The sequence below is a fragment of the Myodes glareolus genome, chromosome 3 (genome assembly GCF_982192425.1).
Source record: "Myodes glareolus chromosome 3, mMyoGla1.1, whole genome shotgun sequence".
In the NCBI taxonomy this organism is placed as follows: domain Eukaryota; kingdom Metazoa; phylum Chordata; class Mammalia; order Rodentia; family Cricetidae; genus Myodes; species Myodes glareolus.
This window is the reverse complement of record NC_142028.1, coordinates 46,419,249-46,443,326: the sequence shown is the minus strand read 5'-3', so window position 1 is coordinate 46,443,326 and position 24,078 is coordinate 46,419,249. Positions and strand designations below refer to the sequence as shown.

The 24,078-nt window shown below is 35.4% G+C and overlaps 1 protein-coding gene across 2 annotated transcripts in view; it reads left to right on the top strand.

The window, feature by feature from the left end:
* The window catches only part of LOC125403249 (contactin-6), a 379,648-nt gene that overhangs the window by 257,890 nt on the left and 97,680 nt on the right, over window positions 1-24,078 (top strand). For both annotated transcript variants that reach the window (XM_048438486.3, XM_085686802.2), the window contains exon 8: window positions 21,525-21,709. In XM_048438486.3, the coding sequence (XP_048294443.3) occupies window positions 21,525-21,709 (185 nt within the window). The remainder of the gene's footprint in view (window positions 1-21,524; window positions 21,710-24,078) is intronic.

Sequence of the window (24,078 nt, the reverse complement as noted above, 5' to 3'; positions counted from 1 at the left end):
TTCACTCATCTCTCTAGTCCCATTTAGACTCTCTTACTGAATAAAGGCATAATGTCTCTGCACCTGTTCCCACTGATGCCAGAAGAAACCTCCCTGACTGATTTTACCATAGGTTTCTGGGCTATCTAGTCTCAGATTCTTGGTTTTCAAGCTTTTGGGGGTATGGATTCCTTTTCCTGGATTGGGATTTAAGTCAAAACAGACATTGGTTGACTACTCCAAAAAGTTCTGTGTCACCAATTCTCTAGTATACCTTGGAGGAATAACAGTTTATAGAACACACGTTTCTCTTTTGGTAATATGCAATGCACCCTCAAGCATCAAAGAGATGTGGGCTTAGACTCCATGTAGGCACTAGTTCTACTTCTCCATATTTAATGATTTGGATGAATGTTTTCCTCCACCATGGATAATAGAGTCATACTGCCAGTTTGTCGGAGAACAATTCCTTGTCTTAGCAATATTGTGAGTTGTTTGGGGATTTTCATCGGGCCACCTTGGCCAAGAACTTAATTGAATGTAATCCAGTCCCTCCATTGGAAGCCTTTTCTGGTGACAAGAGATGACCAGTTGGCAATCCATACCCACAATTATTAGTTTTCATTAGGATCACTCTCATACATTCCAGGAAGTTTCCATTAAAATATATTTCCACCTTCACAAATGCTCTGCAATTCTTGTACTCTCCCCTTCCATCCCCTATCCACACACCTCATCACCCAGTTGCCACATCAGTCTTCCATTAAAATATATTCTATCTCTCTCAGAATTATCTATATAACACCCCCTACACACTTGTGCACCTTTCCTCTTGACCTAATCTCTCTGTGTCTATAGTTTGTTCCTTAGTTATCATTTCCTCCATAGCTATTATATCCGGATAAGGGGATATATAACAATTATTTACTAGGCATAGATTATCTCACCCAGGATGATTTTTTTCTCTATTTGTATCCATTTGCCTGAAAATTTCATGATGCCACCTATTTAGCAGCTGAGTTATTGTAAAATGTACCACATTTTTCATCTACTCTCCTATTAAGGGACAATTAGGCTCTTTCCAGCTTCTGACTATCTTGAATAAGGCCTTAATAAACATGGTTGAGCAAGTGTCTTTGTGGTAGGATGGAGAATCTTTTGGGTATATGCCCAGGAGTGGTATACGTGGATCTTGAGCTAAATCCATTTTTAACTTTTGGGTGAGCTGCCATATTTGTTATCATATTGCTTATACTAGTCTGTACTCCACCCAGCAATGGAGGCATCCTCATGAGCATGAGCTGTAACATGTGATTATTTTTCTTAGTTATTATTGTACGTGTTAGGATGAAATCTCAGTCTTTTTCAATTTGCATTTTATTGATGGCTAAGAATGTTGAATATATCTTTAAGTTTTTCTCATCCATTTGAATTTCCTCTGTTGAGAATTCTCTGTTTAAATTTGTACCCCATTTTTAGTTGAATTATTTGCTTTTTGATATTTAGGTTTTTTTTTTTAGTTCTTTGTTAATTTTAGATATTAGTCTCTGCCAGACGTGGAGTTAGTAAAAATTCTGTTCTTATTCTGTAGTCTGCCATTTTGTACTATTGATGCTGCCTTGATTTACAAAATTTTCAGTTATATGATACCCTATTTGTTAATTGTTTGTTTTTGTTCCTGCACTATTGGTGTTCTGTTCAGACAGTTATTTCTTGTACCAATGTTTTCAAGGCTGACCAACACTTTCTCTTTTATCAGCTTCAATATATCTGCTTTTATGCTGAAATCTTTGATCCACTTGAACTTGACTTTTATGCAGAGTGATAAATATGGGCTTATTTGTATTCTTATATACATGGACATTCAGTTGACCAATACTATTTTTGTAAGATGCTATCTTTTTTCTCTAGTATGTTCTTTTGACTTCTTTAAAAAAAAATCTGTATCTATAGATGTTTAGAATTATGTCTAGGTCTTTGATTTAAAAATTGTGAATGATGAAACCTCCAAGAGTTCTTTTATTGTTCAGTATTATTTTAACTAGCCTGGATTGTTGGTATTTCCATATGAAATTGAGAATTGCATTTTCTTTTTTTTTTCATTGAACTTATATTTTTTTTTTAGTAAATTTTATTAAATTATAAAAGTTTCCATTTCCGCCCCCCCTCCCATCACCCTCCCACTCCCCCCACTCCCCCCCTCCTTCCCCTCCGTCCCCCAGGGCAGTCAGGGTTTCCTGCCCTGTGGGAAGCTCCAGCTCCCTCCCCCTCCCTCCAGGTCCAGGAAGGCGAGCATCCAAACAGACTGGATCCCCAAAATCCAGCATATGCAGAGGAAACAGGTCCCAGTGTCATAGTCAATGGCTTTTCAGAAAGACCCCGGGCCAGCCACAGTCAGAGAATCCGGCCAAATTCCGAGAATCTGGCTAGATCACGTCCTCGTTCAGTCCCAATCCGACTGGCCCTGGTAAATTCTCATCAGATCCGTTCCCTTGTATCAGTGGGTGATAGCATCCCTCGCAGTACTGATTTCGTCTTTCATGTTCCTCCTCCTTCCGCTCCCCCTCCGGACCTCGGGGGGCTCAATCCGTTGCTCCAATATGGGCCTCCGACTGCATAGCCGTCCTTCGCCAGACGAAGGATCTATGGTGATAAGCAAAATATACATCAGTATGGTCATGGGCCACGGCCGATTCAGGCACCCTCTCCTCTGTCCAGAGAGCAATCTGGGGAATTTCTCCTTGGACCTGGGATCCCATATATAATCAAGTCTCCTGTAAACCCTAAAATGGCTCCCTTAGTTGAAATATATTGTTCCCTGATCCCATATTCATCCTACCTCCCTCCCCCCCCATCCCGGGCCACCAAGCTTTCCCCGTTCCTCCCCTACTCCCTTCTCTCTAGCCCTCTCCCCCTCCATCGACCCTCCCACCCCCCCATGCACCCGAGGTTACCTGGGACTCTTGTCTATTTCCTACCTCCTGGTGGATAGCTAAATAATCTTCATCAGGTTCATCTTCTTATTTAGCTTCTCTAGGATCACGAATAATAGGCTCAAAGACCTTTAATTATGGTTAGAATCCACTTATGAGTGAATACATACCGTGTTCCTCTTTTTGGGTCTGGCTTACCTCACTCAGTAAAGCGTTTTCTATTTCCATCCATTTGCATGCAAAATTCAAGATGTCATTGTTTTTAACCGCCGAGTAAAACTCTAATGTATATATGTTCCACACCTTTTTTAACCATTCTTCTATTGAGGGGCACCTAGGTTGTTTCCATGTTCTGGCTATTACAAATAGTGCAGCTATGAACATAGTTGAACAAATGCTTTTGTAGTATGTTAGGGAATCTTTAGGGTATATTCCCAAGAGTGGTATTGCTGGGTCCTATGGGAGGTTGACTCCCAGTTTCCTGAGAAACCGCCACACTGATTTCCACAGTGGCTGCACGAGTTTGCATTCCCACCAACAATGGATGAGTGTTCCCCTCACCCCACATCCTCTCCAGCATAGGCTATCGTTGGTGTTTTTGACTTTAGCTATTCTGACCGGTGTAAAATGGTATCTCATAGTTGTTTTGATTTGCATTTCCCTGATCGCTAAGGAGGTTGAGCCTTTATTGGAGCCTCTCAGTTGAAGGGAAAGCGGGGAGCAAGAGAGGGAGAGAGAGAGGGAGAGAGAGAGAAAGCAAGAAAGAGGAAGCGAGAGCGAGAGGAAAAGCCAAGCAGCAGCTGCTTTTCTAGGTTGGAGGTACTTGGATACTGTCCTGATTGGTGAATACCATTCTGCTGGTGCTCGGGGCCTTGGGATTGGCTAGGGACAAAGGCTCAGTTATGCAAATACAGGCAAAGGGTACTCAGCCCCACGCTGCAACTCCAAAAGAATTTGTTTACCTCCAAGCTGCAGGACCACCAGCGCCATTTCGTAAGGGCGATGTCCTGACGGCTCCTTACAGAGATCTTTCCATCTTCTGATAGATTCTTTAATTTCTTTTTTCAAAAAGTACTTTTTTTAATCATATAAGTCTTTCACTTGCTTAGTTAGAGTTACCCCAAGATAGTTTATATTATTTGAAGTTATTGCAAAAAGGGTTGTTTTCCTGATTTCTTTTCATTCTTTTGTCATTTGTGTATGAGGGCTACTGATTTTTTTCAGTTAAGTTTTTATTCAATTGCTCTGCTGAAAGTGTTTATTAGCTTTAGGTGTTCTCTTGAGGAATTTTTAGGGTTACCTATATATACTATTATGTGTTCCGGGGGAGACAGCTTGTTTTTCCTGGCTGCCTGGCTAGCTTAGACTTGAAAAAATTACACGAAATTATATTTATCAAATCATTGCTTTGCTCATTAGCTCTCACTTCTTATTGGGTAACCCATATTAATTTAATAAATTTTTATTAATCTGTATATTGACATGTGGCAGTGACTTACCAGGTAAAATTCCCAGCATCTGTCTCTGGCTGCTCCATGGTGTCTTTCCAACTCTTTCCTTCTCCCAGCATTCAGTTCTGTCTTCCCTGCCTACCTAAGTTCTGCCCTATCAGCAGGCCAATGCAGTTTATTTACTCATTAACCAAGAAAAGCAATACACAGAGGGAACTTCCACATCTCCTCCCCTTTTCTGTTTAAATAGAAAGGAAGGTTTTAACTTTAACATATCTCACAGAGTCTTTCATGAAGCAGGAACCCTGAAGGATCATCACACCTTCAGGAAAGTTCATCTTTCATTTCTGTGCAGGTCCTGCATGTATAGTTTATGCAGCCAGCCAAGAGTAGTTTCTCGCCCAAATGCTAACAAACTCAATAAGAAGCCTCTTTGATGTCCATCATCCTCTTGAAGTAGCTTGGTGCTACCAGGAGCAAATGTGTCTCACTGTCATGAAAAGTCCTCAGTTCTTAAAACATTTTAAATGCCATATTCTGTAGTCTTTCAAAGTTATGAGGAATGCCTACCCATCTGAAATACATCTATGCACATCAAGAAAATCTTTATAATATGACTACAAGCTTGACTGTTATAGATGATTATGTATTAACCTATATTTCTTAATTATACATTACGTTTTTAAATGAACTACACAATCACAATACCCCTTCAAGAGCAGAAATATATACATATAAAAAAGTTCTCCTTAAATTTGTATCAATAAACCAAGATCCATACCAATGCAAATCTCTAAAGCATATCTCTCTTTAAATGTAAAAGAACATTTATAAAAGATATTTGGGAATATGGGCATAGTTTTGTTCATACTGCTTCCTGCTGTTTGAGGGTACTATTAATCAGGTTTTTTATGGTGTATCCTGTGTGTTAGGTTCATCTAAGTCAGCAGGTGGGTGAAGTAATTTTTTGAAGGTATTCACAGCAACCTTTCAGGAGTCCTTGGTCCATGAAACCATATTTGCCTGGATGCAAAACAGGGATTCTCATCTTCTGTGAACACAAAAGAACCTCTTTTCCAGAGCACCATATCCTTAGACTCAAAGTCTGAAGTCATGATACCTTTATAATATACATGCTCATTTAGCTTAGCAGCCCATACAATGAAATGTCTCTCTGTAGTTAAGTCCTTCACAGTCAAAAAATTTAAAGAAATCACAATAATATACATAATCCAGACTCTGTGAATTTTCCATCTTTATGTGGCTTATTTTTCATTATTCCCTTTAATCTATGATTATCTGTACTCTGTCTCTTTAAAGACGATTTTTTCCTTCTTTTTTAACTCTATGTTCTTTTTCTTGTTTCTCCCAAGCCTTTATACATTTATCCAGCATTATGACTTATTTATAGGTCTTTTTTATTCATATTTGTTTTTACTGCATGTCTGTAATTATTTACTGTCACGAGCAATTTTTAAAATGCTAAGCACTTAAGAATCTTACTAGGTCAAATAAGGTACTTCCTGCTTGTCACCCCCAGTCCAGCATAGTGGAGCCACTTGTGCCTTGAGATGCTCCTTCTACCCCACTTCCATGCACACAGCAGGTCTAAGTTGCCATCAAGCAAGCTGCAGCATACTGCTCACAAAACACATCCAAATACTTGGTCTACTGAAACAGTCAGAGGTCACACTGGCAGAAAGCCTGCATTTCACAAACAGTGTTGCTTTTTTACTGCTGCTGCTGCTACTGAGTCAGGAAAATCTCTTAAAGGAGCTGTGGCAAGCCGCCAGCAAATAGCAAGAAGCTGTGTTAAATTCTGTATTTTTTTTTTGAATTCCTTTTCAAGCTTTCTCAGGTTTTAGGTGGATATAGTCAACCACACTAGAGTGCCAATTGTCACCTACAAACAAAGATGCTTTGACTTCTTCCTTTCCAATTTCTGTCTCATTGATCTCCTTCAGTTGTTTATTACTCTAGCTAAGACTTGAAGTACCATATTTCGTAGAGAGTGGACAACCTTTTTTCTGTCCGGTTTTGGTGGAATTGAGTTTCTCCTTATTGAATGTAATATTGGATATAAGATTGCTATAAATTATTTTTAATATTTCAGGCATCTCCCCTGTACCCTTATTCTCTCCAGGACATTTATCATGAAGGGGTATCAGTTTTGTCAAAGGTCTTCTCTGCATCTAATGTGATGATTCTATTTTTTTGTTATTTCAGTTTGTTTATATAGCGGATTATATTTAATGGTTCTCATATATTGAACCATCCCTAGGTCTATGAGATGAATCCTATTTGAACATGGTGGATGATCTTTTTGATATTTTCTTGGATTTTGTAAACAAGTAATTTATTAAGTAACTTTGCATCTATGTTCATAAAGGAAACTAGTCTGTAGTTTTCTTTCTTTGTTGAATCATTTTGTGGTTTGGCTATTAGGCTCTATAGACTCATAAAATGAATTGGGCAACGGTTTTTCCATTTCTATTTTGTGGAATCATTTGAGGAAGATTGGTATAAACTTTTCTTTGAAAATTTGAAGAATTCTATACTAAAACCTTATGATTCTTGCATTTATTGGTTGGGAAATTTTAATGAATGATTCTATTTCACAATGGGTTGTAGGTTAATTTAAGTAGTTTATCTAACCTTGATTTAACTTTGATTAGAAGGTACCTATTGAGAAAATTATCCAGTTTTGTGGTGTACAGGTCTTTAAAGGATATTCTTTTAATTCTCTGAATTTCCTCAGTGTTGTTTGTTATGTCTCCCTCTTTCATTTCTAATTTTGTTAATTTGTATAGTCTCTCTCTCTCTCTCTCTCTCTCTCTCTCTCTCTCTCTCTCTCTCTCTCTCTCCCCATTAGTTTGTCTAAGGCTTTATCTATCATGTTGATTTTATCAAAGAACCGACTTGGCTTCATTGTTTCATTGTATTGTTCTCTTTCTATTTTATTGATTTCAGACTTCAGTTTGATTATTTCTTGCTATCTACTCTTCTTAGGAGTGCTTATTTTTTGTTATAAACCTTTCAGGTGTGTTGTTAAATTGCTAGTTGAAGATCACTCCAGTTTTTGTTGTTGTTGTTGTTGTTGCTGTTGTTTTTATGTTGGCATTTAGTACTTTGAACTTTCCTCATAGTATTGCTTTCATTGTGTCTCATGAGCTTAGGTATGCTGTGCATTTTTTTCCCCTGAAATTTAGGAAGTCTTTAATTTCTTTCTTTAAGTCTTAACCCATTTTTCATTTAGGAGAGAGCTGTTCAGTTTTCATGAGTTTGTATGTGTTTTGTTATTTCTGTTATTTATCAGCTTACTCCATGGTGGTCTGCTAAGATGCAGAGGGTTATTTCAGTGTTCCTGTATGATTTACTTTAATAATCACTTTCACGGAGTTCTAGGTTTAGCTTGATGGTGACTTTTTGCTGTTGTTGTTAAAGGACAATGCTTTTTGTTCAATGTGAAATGTCATTAACACAGACAAGGCCACATAGATTTTCGACTCAGTCATTTTCTAGATATTTTAAAGTTTGCCTTTTAAATTTTCATTTATATTGTGTTTTGTATTAATTTTGTGATAATCTTAATTTTATGAAGGAATAAATTCATTTCACCATCTACTGAAAAGATAGAATGATCTATATTGCATTACTTTTACTTTTGTCAGAGACATTTTAACCAAGTATATGGAAGTCAATTATTCCTTTTCCATTGTTCTGTTTTCTTTCTCCTTCGCTTCTTCTTTCTTTTTTATTTATTATTTTTTTAAATTTTATTTTACATTTCAGTCACAGTTCTCCTTCCCATCCCTACCACCAGCTCAACTAACATCCACTCATTCCAATATCAACGACTGTGAAGGGGAGTCCACCAAGTCTGGCACATTAAGCTGTGGCAGGTCCAAGCTTCTCCCTCCTACATTGAGGCTGAATATTGTTCCCCACCATAGGGAATGGACAACAACAATCCAAGTCATACACCAGGGATAGATTCTGTTCCTACTACCAGGGAACCCACAGATAGTACAGGCTTCAACACTCTTTCCCACATAAGGGGGGCCTTGTTTGGTCCCATGGGAGGCTCAACAGCTGTCAGTCTAAAGTTCATGAGTTTCTACAGCTTGGTTCAACTGTCTGTTTAGAGTTCTTCATCATGTTCTTTACCTCCATTGCTCATATATTCTTTCCTCACTCTCTTCCACTGGATTTCCAGCTACTATCCCTGTGCTGAACTCTTCTATCAGTGAATTCCTGTTCATCCTGATTAGTCAGTATTCTATTGGTTACTCATTTGTTTATTTTTACTTTGTTTCATTTATGAATAAACGAGATCAGTATAACTATTCCCACAAAATAAGATGTCATAGTTTAATTTGATAGTTTTAAATTTCCTGATCATCCCAGAAAAACTCACATATAAAAAAATTAAGTTTTATGTCACCATAAAATTGTTATCCAATTAATTGAAGTTTCACTAATCATTTTTATGAAATATATTTATATATAAGCAGAAAACTACTTTCACATACACATGATTAAACCTAAGCATTTCAGAGTTTGTCGCATTATATAATAATAATTTGTTTGAATTCTGATATTCATTGTTAATTTAAAGAATGAAATACTCTTGCACTGTATAGATTTATGAAATTCATTTTTAATTCTAGAATCTTTTAAAATGTATCTTTGTAATTTTTGATGGTGTAATACATAACCAATAATAGATTCATTTCTTTAATAAAACTTTGTAAAATCTTATGTATATATGGAGATATATTATATTAACTTTATATTACAGTTTTACATGAGCTAGGCTGTTCACTTCAATGTTGACTATAAGTTATGGCAAGAAATACACTTGCTTTTAATTATGAATGTGGAAACAAGAGATTCTCACAACAATAGTAGATTATTTTTTACTATGAATTGAGTGGCGAGTTTTTTCCACATGCATTTGTGTGAGTGCCACATGACATAATCATATGACATATCTTCTACTGAATAACAAATTTCAGATTTTCACATATTCTATTGGAAAAACATCTCACTCAGTTTTCTTCAATGGAGTATTATTGAGTAAATCAACTACATGCCAGATGAGACCCAATGTCCCACTGTAGTTGCTCAACACCAAGTGAACTCTATGTTATTTCATTGTTTGGTTTTTTTTTGTCTTATTTTTTTGTTTGGGTAATTTTTTTCTTTGTTGGTTCATTATTGGTTTTTATTTTTATTTTCATGCTTTGATTTGTTTTCCAGAGAGATATGAAGTTGTGGGGTAGAGTTCCAGGGAAGACTGGAACCAAAATAATATGATAAAAATATATTATATGAAAATACATTAAATAAAAATGTTTTGTTAATATTTGTCTTACAGTATGCATTTTAGTTACTATAATTCTATTTTAACTTATATGTGGGAAAATTGTGATTATTTCTTTCTCCTGTACATAGTAATTCCACCAGTGATTCTGTCTGGGTCTGGTAAAACTTAATATTACAATTTGTTTTCTACAGATTAGAATGTGATAGTGATAGTTACCTTCCTTCCTTTCTTCCTTCCTTCCTTCCTTCCTTCCTTCCTTCCTTTCATCCATCTTTCCTCCCTTCTTTCATTCTTCTTTGAGATAATGACCTCATCATGTGCCAGATACTAGTTTGGAACTTACTATTTATTGCTATCCTCAGCTTTTCACTCTCTTTCTTAGCCTCCTGTGAACTGTGTTTACATACATTCTCCTTGACACTCAGTGACTTTAATCTTAATGGGACACTCTGTCTGGGCACTTCCATAGATGATTCGATCATGAGATTTCTGATCTTGTCGATCACTTAATCTACTGATGGTTTCCTAATTGACATAGAATTTTGAGGAGTGGTGAAACTGGAAACAGAGGGCCCTGGTTTGTAGAAAGAAAGCCCCCAAAGGTGTATTTTTGAAGTGTATATCTTAGTCTAGACCCATCCTCTTTTTCCTCTCTTCAGGTCAGCTAAGATGTGAAGAACCTATGCCTCATACTCTTATTGTTCTGAAGTTCAGAGCATTGGATCTTGTCAGTTAAAATGTACAAAACCCAGAAAAAAATCTTTTCACTTGTAAACTTACAGACATTTATCATGGTAGCAAATACATGACCAATGTGAAGTATCAGTGCAGCCCCATATAAAATGCATAACAATTGTCCAATGAAAACAAGAGGAAAAGGGTTGAATCACAGAATGGACTAATGCTCCAAACCAGAAATTTTGAGAATAGTCTTTCTATTTTCCTGTCGATAACATTCACAAACTAGGAAAGGATGCCCATAACGTGTTATAATGGACTCAGTTGTTATGGAGATGTTGACCTTTAAAATGAGACTTCTCAATACAGACAGCCTCAAGAAAAGAGAGAAGTTTGGCTAGCCTTTATTTAAAACAAAGCAAAATGCCTAGTGAGGCTTATTTTTTTGTTATTATTGCAAAATGCTGGCTTATTCATGTGAGACGGTGGGGTGCGCCTGTAGTGCTCTTCAGTCACTCTCAAGCCCGAGAATATTTCACTTTCTATTGCGCTGTTTCCATTTTTACCGTTGTGGACAATCATATGCCAAATTTTCCTGTGGCTGCATTTTGATCACATACATATTAACATCTTCTATTTTTAGATTTTAGTTACTGATAAAAGAAACATAAAGCAGTATATTTCCTGAAGTATCTTGTCAAATACTTCTCCAGAATAATTGTAGAGAAGCCATTCAAAGTCCACAAGCCTATTCTATGAAGAACCTCTTTTCATTTTAGACAAGTTCTCAATCTAACTTCAAATACACATTTCTTTTTCAAAAAACATAAATTGGGTTTTTACAGTACTATTTCAAAAATTAAATTAACTTAACGGCTATAAAAATCATCCAAGAAGAATATATATACTTCTGGAAGTGAATCCCCATCTTTTTCTTTCTGGGTTATAGCTGCCACTCTCAAGAGGCCCATTGTTCTGCCGCTGAAGTAATTGGCAGTTTCAAGACATAAAAATTCCATGTCTATTTTGGAAGTGATCTGAAAGAAAAGAACGAGAACGAGTTACTTTATTTCCTTCTTTTAAGGTATTCATGAAACCCACCACTCAGCTTTACTTAAAATTAATATGCCAAATGCTAAACAAACAATTGTCTTCTGGTTCTTGTACAAATAGGATTATTTCTACTGATTATGAAACAAATTGAGTAAAGAACATACTACTAATAACATATTGTTCTCCTTAACATAGTTTGAATTCATTTTGTTGCTGCATAAATTTTGCAGGAGCAATAGAGACATGGTGTTTTAGAACTAAACGACACTGGAATGATAGTGTAGCTTTATTTTTTAATGTACTGTATGTTTGAGTATATGCAAACGTATTTTTCTTTATCTATATTTTCTTAAATGTTGACATCAGTGTTATGTCTTACAAATCATTTGTAGATCACTGAGATTGCTAATACATAGCATATAATACATATTAAATAAATATTAGTTATAATGATAGAATAATTAAATAATAGTATACTATTTTATTTTCCCTTATAGAAACTTTATAATTAATTAATTAAGTCAGGAAAAAAATCAATTGAGGATAATAAAGTCTCTGGTTTCCTATACATCATGACACTATTTCATTATTTCTAAGACTGGAAGCAGTGTTAATCAAGAGCTATTTTTTCTTTTTTCTTTCTTTTTTTATTAAGATTTTTAAAAATACAATCTTTTCTCATTTTACATAACTATCCGCATTCCCACTCCTTCCCTTCTTTCCGCCCTACCATTTTCTCCTCCCCACTCCCTATCCACTTCTCAGAGAGGGTATGGTCTACCATTGGGAGTCAACAAAGTCTGACACTTCACATTGAAACAAGGCCCTTATATCTAGGCTGAGTAAGTTCTCCCTCCGAAGAGAATGTGGTCCTAGACACCAGTTCAACAACTAGGGATAAATTCTGGTCTCACTGCAAGTGGACTCACAGGCTGCCCAAGCGTCACAAATTTCCCCCATTTTCACTGGGCCTAGTTTGGTCTTATGCAGGTTCCCCTGCTCTCAGTCCAGATTCAGTGAGCTCTCACTAGATGAGTCAGTTAATTCTGTGGGTATCACCATTATGGTCTTGACCCTTTTACTAATATTATAGCTCCTCCCTTTCTTTCACTGGTCTCTGGTAGCTCGGCCCAATGCTTCACTGTAGACCTCTGTATCTGCTTTCATCAGTTGCTGTTTGAAGGTTCTATGATGGCACTTGAGATAGTCATCAATCTGATGACAGGGGAAGGCCAGTGTAGGTGTCCTCTCCACTGTTGCTTGGAGTCTTAGCTGGGGTCATCCTTGTGGATTCCTGAGAATTTCCCTAGTTCCATGTTTCTCACGAACCTTTTAAAGGCTCCCTCAATCAAGATATCTCTTTCCTTTCTCTCCTTCACTATCCTTTCCCTTTCTTGGGCAACCCATTCCCTCATGTTTTCCTCCTCCCTTCCCATCTCCCCTCCCCTTCCACCGTCTCTCTCCCCATCCCATTTTTTTTTCTGGAGGTCTTGTGAGTTTCCCCTTCCCAGGGAGATCCATGTATGTCTTTCCTAAGGTTATCCTTATTACCTAGTTTCTCTGGGATTGTCTATCTTTTCTTTATGTCTAATATCCACTTATGAGTGAGTACATATCATGTTAGAGCTATTTTTTTAAGTATTGACAAAATTATTAGCAAATCATCTTTTGTGCTAACTGTGGCATCATTTTTAGTTCTGTCACAATGTGAAATGATGAAGTTCAGTTTATATCTCATATGTAAATTTGTGCTTACTTTGCCTAAATCTAAATCAGTAGGGGCTGGAATTATGGTTTTGGGCTCAGTAGCACTGCCTGTTCTTGCAGAGGACTTGAGTTAGGTACCCATCAACCATACCCACTGCTTTAAATCCTGTAACTCATTTTGCTAAAGATTTGACATTGTCTTCTGAATTTCTAGTTACCTTGCATGCTTGCACATGGTATTTATAAATAAACTCAGGCACACAAACACACAAATCTTTTTAAAAGATCAGTGATGAAAATTTTGTCTGTAAACAATAGCCCCTTTGATCCCTGTCAGTAATGGTAATCTTGGTAGTTAGTTTATCTTAGCTTCATTTTGTTTCAAAAGTTTTATTTCATAGTGTTCTATTACTGATATTTCCTATTATATTTAGACAATTGTTATATCTTCTTATTTGCCGATTAGAATGAAAACTGAATGGGTGTGCAAGGGAACATGATATACCTCTACAGAAAAAGTGTAATTCATAGTGTCATAAACATTTTATATGTGCTATTTTATTGCATGGGATGGTCCCATTGACCTTCCATGGTTATTACTAATAAACCAATTGTAAATTTCGAAATTCAACATTTGTGGGTGAGTAATGCATTCATAACATCTCCTTCCTAAGGGAAACCTAGTGTTGGTCCCTTCAGAATACCAAAACAAATACCAGTCTAGGTAGATCATAAGTTCTAGAAATATATTTCTCCAATTTCTAAGAGATGGTATGCCTAAGCAATACAAATGGATGATTCTATGTCCAGTGAAGACCCACTCATTGTTTCTTAAATGGTCATTCAAACTGCTGTCTTGCACAGTGAAAGATCACTAATCGTATTAGTTAGGGTTCATCCTCATGGTTAATTCAGCTCTCAAAATCCTCACTCCCTCAACCATGATCTTAGGTAATGGAAAATCAGTACACACACACACACACACACACACACACACACACACACACTTTTCCAAAGCAAACCATAAAGAGTAAACAGAATCATGACAATATTTAAACCACTCAGGAAACTCTTCCCTTTTTAAAAAAGTGAGTGACATTGCTCTTTACGGAAATCAGAAAATTATCTATATTATGTCCCCAAAGGACAGTCTTACATTTCAAGCTCTTTGTATGAATATTTCAAGTTGGGAAAATGAAAGCAGCTAGCTGAACAACTTTAAAATTTAACAAAGGCCTTCTTCAGTGGTTTTGCCATACTGCTTCACTATCTGAAAATGGTCACTGGCAGGATTTTCTAAACTTAGGTTTAAGTTAAGAATAATCCCAAACACAAGCATCTTAGGAAACTGGTTGTCTGTATCAGTCTATAGTTAAAATATCAGGATGGCATGGATTTAAGCTGTGGATAATGAAGTTTAAAAAAACCTGGAGAAATATAAGCTGTTTCAAATGGCTCTAGTAATGAAAATTCTATTTATGGGCTAAAAGTATTGAATGAAAGCATAGTTCCTACTAGCCTGTGGAAAGCTTGAATTTAACTTGCAATTCAAGTTAAAGTAGGCCAGATGGTTAACAAATGCATTCTCTATCTTTGGATAAAATTAATAGGATGCTTACTTTGAAAAAGTATAACTATGTGAGAGAATGGAATAAAAAGGCCTCATTTCTGGTCCTGCTTATTTAAGAAGCACAAACACAGAGCGAAGGAAAGGAAAGAAGAAAGGAAGGCCTTGGTTTTATATCTGCGGCATTTTAGAACTGTGAGAATGTACATTATAGGCAAATGGTTTATAAAATAGAAATATAGCAAGAAAGGGCATTAACAATGCTCATTGTGAAACATAAGGTGGAAAAATCCCTCATCTAGGATGCAAGGAAATATTGGAAGATAAAATAGCTTCTAGTTGCCTTTCTTTATTATTAGGATTTTCATCGTAGATTGAATTCTTTAAAAAAAAGCATGTAAAGAAGTGGGGAGGGGTGCAGATAAAAGGGGAATGTTTTCATAAATTACAGTTTATGTAGACAGAGTGGTAAGTAGCAACCTGAATAGCTTGACTCCTTATAATTTCAGTCTAATATTAATCTCCATTATGCGAACCACTCAACGTTTCCTGTAGCTCCAAGGTATTTTCAGAGAGATTAAATGTTAAGTTTTGCATTCTTATTGGTAGTGAAATGTTTCAGCATATAAAGGCACCTGCTGCCAAGCCTCATGACCTGAGTTCAATACCCAGGATTCACACATGGTAAGAGATCATAGTCCTTCAATCTATATGGTCTTTCTTCCACAGAATAGTGATGGCATACACCCCCAAATATACCCTTGTACATAAAACAAAATGTAAAAATGTAATAAAATGTCTTTAAAAATCTACTTTGGTTAGAACAAGGGAGATGCCAGTGAATATGGCAGGACAAGTGTCATCAGCAGAATTAAACCAGGTAGAATCTAAAGGAATGACTGAACCTACAGAAGATCGGAAGAGTCAGCTGTGCTTGTAATTGAAAGGGTGGCAACTGAAAAGGATTAGAGGGTGGATCACAGTTAATTAGCCTCTCCTGGAACTTCAAGTCACGGAAAATTGGCAGATAATAATTTAGGAGAAATTATCTGTCTAAACGTGAGTACCATTCTGAACAGGTAATTAGCATTGTTAGAAGCTTCCAGCTGAGGATTTAACTCCCATGACATATGGAAGCCACCTGTCACAGTGCCTGGTACATAGTAATTACTCAATTAATGATTATTATTAATCTTTATTTTTAATGCCCTGCTCTTAAACACAGTGTTTCTTTTCTTTGATGAACATTGTTGAATTTCTTTTCTACCTACAACAATGGACTCTTGATACTGAAACAGACTTTTAAAAAGGATCTTCAAATTAAAGTATGCCTTCACCTGAGTCTCTGTACTTGCCAGCAAGGCAAGAACATGACCAAGTAGGATCAGGGTTATTGTTTGTTCTTTAAGTGGAGAAAGGCAGGAAATGTACTTTGAGGGAGATACATAGATGGCTGCAATGATTTCAATTATGGTGTGGAAGTCTGAAATCAGTTAATGGAGGATTTAAAAATTATTGAGTTTCAAAGGCCTCATCAAATGAAGCCTTAAACAAAGAGAATAAATACATACACACAAACACAAACACAAACACACCTACACACACATATGAGAGACAGAGATGCCTAAAGGAAATTGTTACTTTTGACACTACAAAGCTAATATTCAGTTATTTAATTGGATATTGATACTCAAATATAAGGCTTAACATGTATCATGTATTATAAGGTGTATTTAAAACACATATGACTTCTGTGATCTTCCCAATAAGACTATATACTACATATAATTATTCATTGTCATTCTGTAAATAAATGAATAATTCCCAAAATCCAGTGCTTTTCAATATACCATAAAATATAGCTAAATGTAGAATTTACATTCTACTCTACATCACATAACAAACAACTGTATTACAATCATCATTATTTGAACAGGATGGTGTATTATAGAAAAAAATAACTTACAATAAATTTTAAATATCACTATTCATGTTTCTAGTTTTGATGTCCGCTGCCTATTTTAGAATCTGTAAAAAAACAAAATAGTTTATATAGCGTCATCAAACAATTGCAGTATAAAATGTAAATATCAGGATAATATTTTTTCAATAATTAGCATTTTGGATTTGTCCTCTGATTCTATATCAAGTAAGATCAATGCTCTCCAGGAGTGCCGTTATATCTGAAAGAATCAAAACATTTATTTAGTAGCGAGAAAACCTTCTTGCTACTTCTCCAACTAGTTCATTAAAATAAAAATTTGAAAAGTAAAGTATTATTTTTGTTGGTTTTGTTGTCGTGATGATTGTAAAATATTAGAATATAAAGTGTATACAAAGAATTCACAACATCGTATAATTCAAGCATGCTGATAAAACAAACATATAGTGGGGCAGTAGTGTCACATGCCTTTAATTCCAGTTGTCCAGAGGCAGAGGAAGGTGGTTCTTTGGGAGTTCAAGGTCAGCCTTGTCTACAAGAGCTAGTTCCAGGACAGCTAGGACTGTTACACAGAGAAACTCTGCCTTAAAAAAGAAACAAACAAACAAGCAAACAAAAGAACAAACTTATATCTCATTTGAACTCAGGTTTTTAGGGTCTATTTAATCTGGCGCTCTTTATTGGCAGTCAAGACAAGACGTAGATGCAATAACAGTAAATTGTTCAAGGAGAATGTGGATTTTATGTTCTTTAGTGAGGCTTATGGGTTTGTTTACTTGCTTATTTGTATGTAGTTCTAGAAATATGTGAAAAGTTTAGAAATTTTTCTACTTGTTAGTTTTGATTTTCATGGATGATTTGTTTATTTGCTTGTGGATTATTGACTAAAATCTTAAAATTTCATCTCCCTGGATTGAAACTTGGAGTTAAACACTCGTTGGAAGCAATGCCCTCTTCTATAGCTCCTCCAAAATCAATGTCGACATCAAGGGAGGTATCTTTCATTATTTTGCCCTAGTTCTCACCTACCTATAGTGGGAATATATAAACATTGTTCTCCATCCTAAATTTACACATTGAGATGCCAATTCAATTCAGACCAAATAAAGAAAGGAGAGATTTTTTTTTTTAATTTAAGTTAGGAGACACTGAAAGAGGGACCTCCTACTTCCTGGAAAGTACGTAACCACTGAATTTCATATATAGTCCTGTGGTTTTGACCTTTTTTTTTGTTTTACATAAGGCCTAATTGAAATTTTCAGACTGTCTTTCAACTCAAATTGTATCCCAAGTAGGCCTTAAACTCCTGATCCACCTGCTGCAGCCTTCTGAGCAGCACAGATAGTAGCCATGTGACACCATTAGGACCAAGTGGCAAAAGCCTAACATTCTCTGGAGATTTCAAATTCATGACTCTGTTTATTTTATCTTGAGAATTGAAAGTTTTAAAATCGGAATGCCATCTAATTCTGCTGTGGTGGCATATACCTGGGAAGCACAGGCAAGCCGATCTCTGAGTTTAAATAACAAGTTTCACAACAGCCAGAAAAACCCTAACCAAAAAAACATGAAACAATACTTACAGCAAAACACAGACAAGACTATTAGGTCTTAGAACCTTTGCTATTACTAAATGTCTGGAGAGATAGTTATTTTCCAAAATACAAGTGAAATAAGATAAATAAAAGCTTTTGTTCTCTCCCCTTAAACAGAAAATTATCCCTTCTCTGCCGAAACTCATTTTTCCGAACATTTCTTGCTTTTGCCTCTTCGGTGTAATTTTGATTCAGTAGGACAGCAAGCTCTTAAAATACATTTCTCAATGCATGGTTTTGCACAAGGGTTCTACTGCTTTCTTTTTACGTCACTGCTGTTTAATTTTACAGACTTCCATTTCTGTGCAAATGTAACAACTATATTAGAACCACCATTCTGAGACACACATAAGGATCCCTTGCAGTTGGTATTTCAACTGAAGCAGCACATGATTAGAATGTACAGAGATTCTAATTATCTGTTCTTCTAGGAGGTCTAGTTTGAAAGGATGGTTTTCTGAACGTGACTGTGAGAAGACTTCTTAGGAAGTAGTCTTAAGAATAGGAGGAACTGAGACAGAGAAAACAAGGCAAAAGAGCAGATTCAATACAGAAACAAGCCAAGTTCAAAAATCTGCTTCAGTTTACTAATTGAGGTCTGGAGAGAATGGAATCAGACCCAGTGTTGTCCTATAGTCAAAGACATGGCAGTTGGTGTGGTATATTAAGAACTCTTCTTAGGGCTATGGATGTTTCTACATTCGTTCAGTTTTCTATGCAACTATAGTTTTCTAAAACAGTTTGGAAGCAGCTGACATGAAAGTGCTTGGTGGTAAGATACATGGGGATCTGTGAGGCATGAGAGCAGAAGTGGCAAAGTGACAGACACCTGATGCTTTCTTGTTACACTGCAACTAATAGAAACCTGCATCTGTACAGTCACTTTTCTACCACTAAAGAACACTTCTTCAGTGAAAATCCAAGGTAGTCCCTGAATTCTTTGTCCAGGATAGTTGACATTAGTTGAGCTTGCTGTGTTTGACACCACATGGTAGGACCACTGAAAATAGAGATACACTTTTTGAAATCATAGATAATTAGGTTTCAATGTGTGATTATCACAATACAAGTGTTTTCTTGAAATCAAGGATAGCATCAGTAGCAGAGATAAACCCCTACTTCTGACAGCTATAAAGAAAGGTCAATGAAATAATATATTTACATTGTGATGATATACACTATCTAGCAAAGACTTTATTTCTAGTAACGTTTAGCCATTTCATATATTATGATTATGTTTTCTGTCATGTTCCATGTATTCAAACATTTAGTAGTAATCTGAAAGTTTGATGTATAACTTCACAACATATTTGATGCAAAAGATAAAACTATTAGAACATATTCACAATTTGATAATTTTATCTGAATATCTTAGGCTATAAGCTTCTTTTGGATAATTTTATGATTTTTTTCATACACTTCAGATTTTGAATTCTGAACACATAATAAAGGACATTGAATACATACATATCTCTAATTCTCTATTGATAATTTGATAAACTAATTTTCAGAGATAAATTATAATACAGGCTTAAATGAATAATCAGAATGGAAAAGTCATGGAATTATTAGTAGTATATTAGTAGTGAGAAACATAAATGCCATTTGCTTCACAACCACCCAAAGACAATATTACTGTGTTTACACAGACAACAATTGTATATTTGCAGTTTGAAATGTTTCAGACATAGGGATTATCTTTCCTTCTAAATACATTTTTTTACACAACTTTATTTTCTTTTATTAGGACCTTGAGAAAACGAGTGATAAGAAAACCAGTAACCTAGGTTAATTGTTGTCTGGAATATGACAGTTTATTAAAATGTCAACCTAAAGTTGTGGCAAATGGCATTTCAAAAGAAAAAAATCTAAATATGGGATATTTTATGTTGAATAAATTCAAATTATAACTGGGAACTATACTGTAATTATGAGAAAAAGCGATAACTCAAGCATTGATTTGGAACATGATTTCTGATCATTGTGTGAAAACCCACAGGTTTAGCCTGTACTTGTCATTGATAGATGAAACAGGACAATCATACTGTTCAGCCAGTAAGAATTGCTAAGGTTTCCCCAGGGTAGTGCCTCTCTTCAAAGCGTCTGTGGAGCTATCACACATTTCCTCAGCTTATTTGCTGCTCAGCCTCTATAGATCTTTATCTGTCAGCTGTGCTGCTGCTGATTGGATGCCTCTCCATCACTCTTGGTGATTTAAAGAAACCTCACATCTTCCACGAGGCTGATAAATGGACTTTGCCAAAGGACTTACTAATATCATTGTCAGTATCAATTTGAAATACTAGAGTAAAGATATCTAAGCCATCTGAAAAATCTACGTGGGAATAAACCATAGCTTAACAACAGTGAAGAATAGAAGCTTACATAAACACCCTGGAGTTTCATTTCGCAAACGATGAGTGCTAGTAAACCTTTCTTCGTGTGACTTCTTAGAGCTGTGTTGCCTCCTCTAACAGGGATTTAAACTCATAAATTGTTGTTTGAAACAATTTCATGTAATTTTTCTTATTTTTAAAATAACCATATTACACTATACTATTAAATTCCTATAGGTAGAAATCTCTATAATATTTTCTATTGAATATATAATATTTTCTCTAATATATTTTCTAATGAGACACAGAAGTAATGTAAATCAATTTTTATTTTATTGCTACTTTAATAGTATACAAGTTACAAACAAGAGGAAAAGAAGACTGGGCTTCAAATTTCCACAGGTTTTTTTTTATGTTTCCTCATATCCTTGACAATCAAACTCATCTTTCATGCATATTTTGTTTTAAAAAGCTAATTTAGCTAAAGAAGAACCTGTGATCTTTAAATTATAACCTCTAAATAGGTGTAGAATCTTTAGTCTTACTTGTTAAATTCTCAAAGGACCAACACATTGCCATTGATCAAATTGTGTTACTATCTCTGCATTCTATTTCTTTTGTCTCAGTTATTACAATTTGCAAATGAATTTATTTTTATACTCTTTTTATAATGTGTTTCTCTATTAAACTAAAAACAATACAAGAACAGAAGGCATGTATAATCTAACAGTAATATGTTCCCCAAGGATAGCACAATGCCGTGTAAATGGCAGGTGATTAAGTAGATCTTCAATAGACGGCTGAAAGAGTGAATGGTGAATGACTGTGTGAAAACTAATCACACTTTAATAGATTGGATTGCCTTACTTGAGAGTGATTTTCAAGGCTTCTCTTATTTTATCCTGCTGTCACATTGACAACCATCGTCTATTCTAATGAAGTGTAACTGTTTAGTCCAGTCCCTGATATTAGTTGGAGGAGGTTGGATGGAAGCCCGATGCCAGGGAAAGTCAAGTACAGCAAATCCCAAGCTATCCTTGAAATCCCCAAGTTTCAGCAAGAGGATGAAGGCTTCTATGAATGCATCGCAGGTAACCTTCGAGGAAGAAACCTTGCAAAAGGTCAACTCATTTTTTACGGTGAGTAAACAGAATTGCCAAATGTGTGAATTTTTACTGTGCTTCAGAGCAAATAGGAGAAGTCATTAATATATTGTGGACATATATCATGGGAAAAATTGGAAAGGCACATTTCCAGTTGGGTGATTAGTTCTGTGATTGACAGGTGTGGTAATTGTTTTTAAAAATTGGTATCTTATTGGAGAAAGTGCTAGTGGCACAAGTATTAGGACCTGAATTAAAATCCCCATCAACCACATAAAAAGGTGTATATGGGATTACATGCATTCAGTTCCCTGTCTGGGAAGACGAATCAATATTCTGAGGGGATCTTATCAGTTTATCCAACCAATGAGCTCCAACTTCAGAGAAAATTACTGCATCAAAAATAAGGTTGATGATGATACCCACTCAAGATCCATCTCTGCACTCCATATATGTATGTATGAACATTCACAAGCATAAACATATGCACATATGCAAACATACCCACGCAGAGACACACAATAACATAAATTCTAGCACAGTCTATCCTTAACATTGCTTATTAGAGTTAACTGAAGAATGTCATCAATTTCATGTACACGACATTAAAGTTTGTCACACAAGGTTTTCATGACTAAAATATACTTCTCATAGAATATTCAGTAGTAGCCTATAGCAATCTTAATTAATATTCTCAATAGGATTTACAAGCAAAGGAAAAAGTGAGTAGAAAAATAGACTGAATGGCAGAATACATTTTATTCCTTATACATTTTCAGTACTTGTCTGCCCATCTGAAGATAACAGAAAAATCAGTTCATTGCCTCATGATACAGCTTTGCCCTAGTTTGAAGAATATCATTGAGCTAAAGATACTTTGTGATATAATAAATGCATATATTATTCAAATATTATCTTTTTATCTTGTTTCATACAGACCAAAATAAGAATGTCTTTGAATTTTTCTATTTTTGTTATTTTATATGCCTTTTTTTTTCTGTTCACCACATTTATGCCTGTTGCCTAAGACACCAAATGAAGGTGTTGGATTCCACACTGTCATATAGGTGGTGAGAGTCAAACATGAGTCTTCTGGAAGACTAGCCAATACTTCTAATTGCTGAGTCATCATCTCAGAACCACTGAACATATAAAATATATAAAAGAATTATCAAACTATTTATTGATTCTAAGATATAGAACTCTCAGAAACTGTATCGTTCAATGCCAAAATATTTTTATATAGTCTGATTCTGTCACTGATAAAGTTTTTAAAAATAATGTTAGAATAATCTGAAAAAATTATTATAATTATTCCATAGCTGTAATAACTGGATATATTGTGAAGAAAAATATGTGCCTTTGGATCTATTATTTTCCATTTCACTTAGGATTTTCTATTTTAACCTGACGTGAAAGTTGTTTCTTATAAATAGAATAAATTTCCTTTTGATTATTGTTCTACAATTTTATTGATGCTTGCCAAGAAAATTAATTAGATTTTTCAGTAGGATTTGATTCTTAAGGACAATTTTTTCAGGTGGTCTTTGGCAATGTATTAGTAAAGAAATAACTGAGGGTTTTACCACGCTAAAAAATCTAAAGGTTTCAGCTCAGTTTTAATAAGAATAGTTCATATTGTTTATATAACAAAAAGTCTACAGCTAAGTGATGATCAGAATAAAATTATTACAGACTAAATTAACAACAAACTATACCTTATGTATCTTTCAAGACATGGGATCTGAAAAATGTTAACTCATAATTTCTATAATAATTTTCAGCATAAATAATTTTCAGTGATGCTACAGTTTGGAGATATCCAGATTAGTTTTGCAAGCTCTCACAGGTACTGATATTCAAGTTCAAGGTCAAAACCTTGAAGACTCATCTAAACCTGGACTCTTTTTATTTGACTATAGTTTTTAACATAATGATCCCAGTCCAGCTCACTAGTCAACTGTTCTATGATTACTACCATTCCTTTTGGAAGAAAAATAGACAACTGTTGGGTTAAATAATCACTCTGAATTAGAGCCACATATCAATTTACCTGGCAAAACATGAAGATATGTCAGATCATGTTAGAGCTTAATAATAATTGAAAATCAAGAGGTTTCCATCCAAGCGGTGGTGGTGCACAACTTTAATCCCAGCCCTTGGAAGGCAGAGACAGGCAGATCTCTGTGAGTTTGAGGGTAACCTGATCTACAGAGCAAGTTCCAGGACAGGCTCCAAAGCTAAACAGAGAAACTCTGTCTCAAAAAAAAAACAGTAAAAGAAAGGAAGGAAGGAAGGAAGGAAGGAAGGAAGGAAGGAAGGAAGGAAGGAAGGAAGGAAGGAAGAGAGGGAGGGAGAAGAAAGAAAGAATTTTCATTTTATTATACTGATGAGCTTAAGCTACA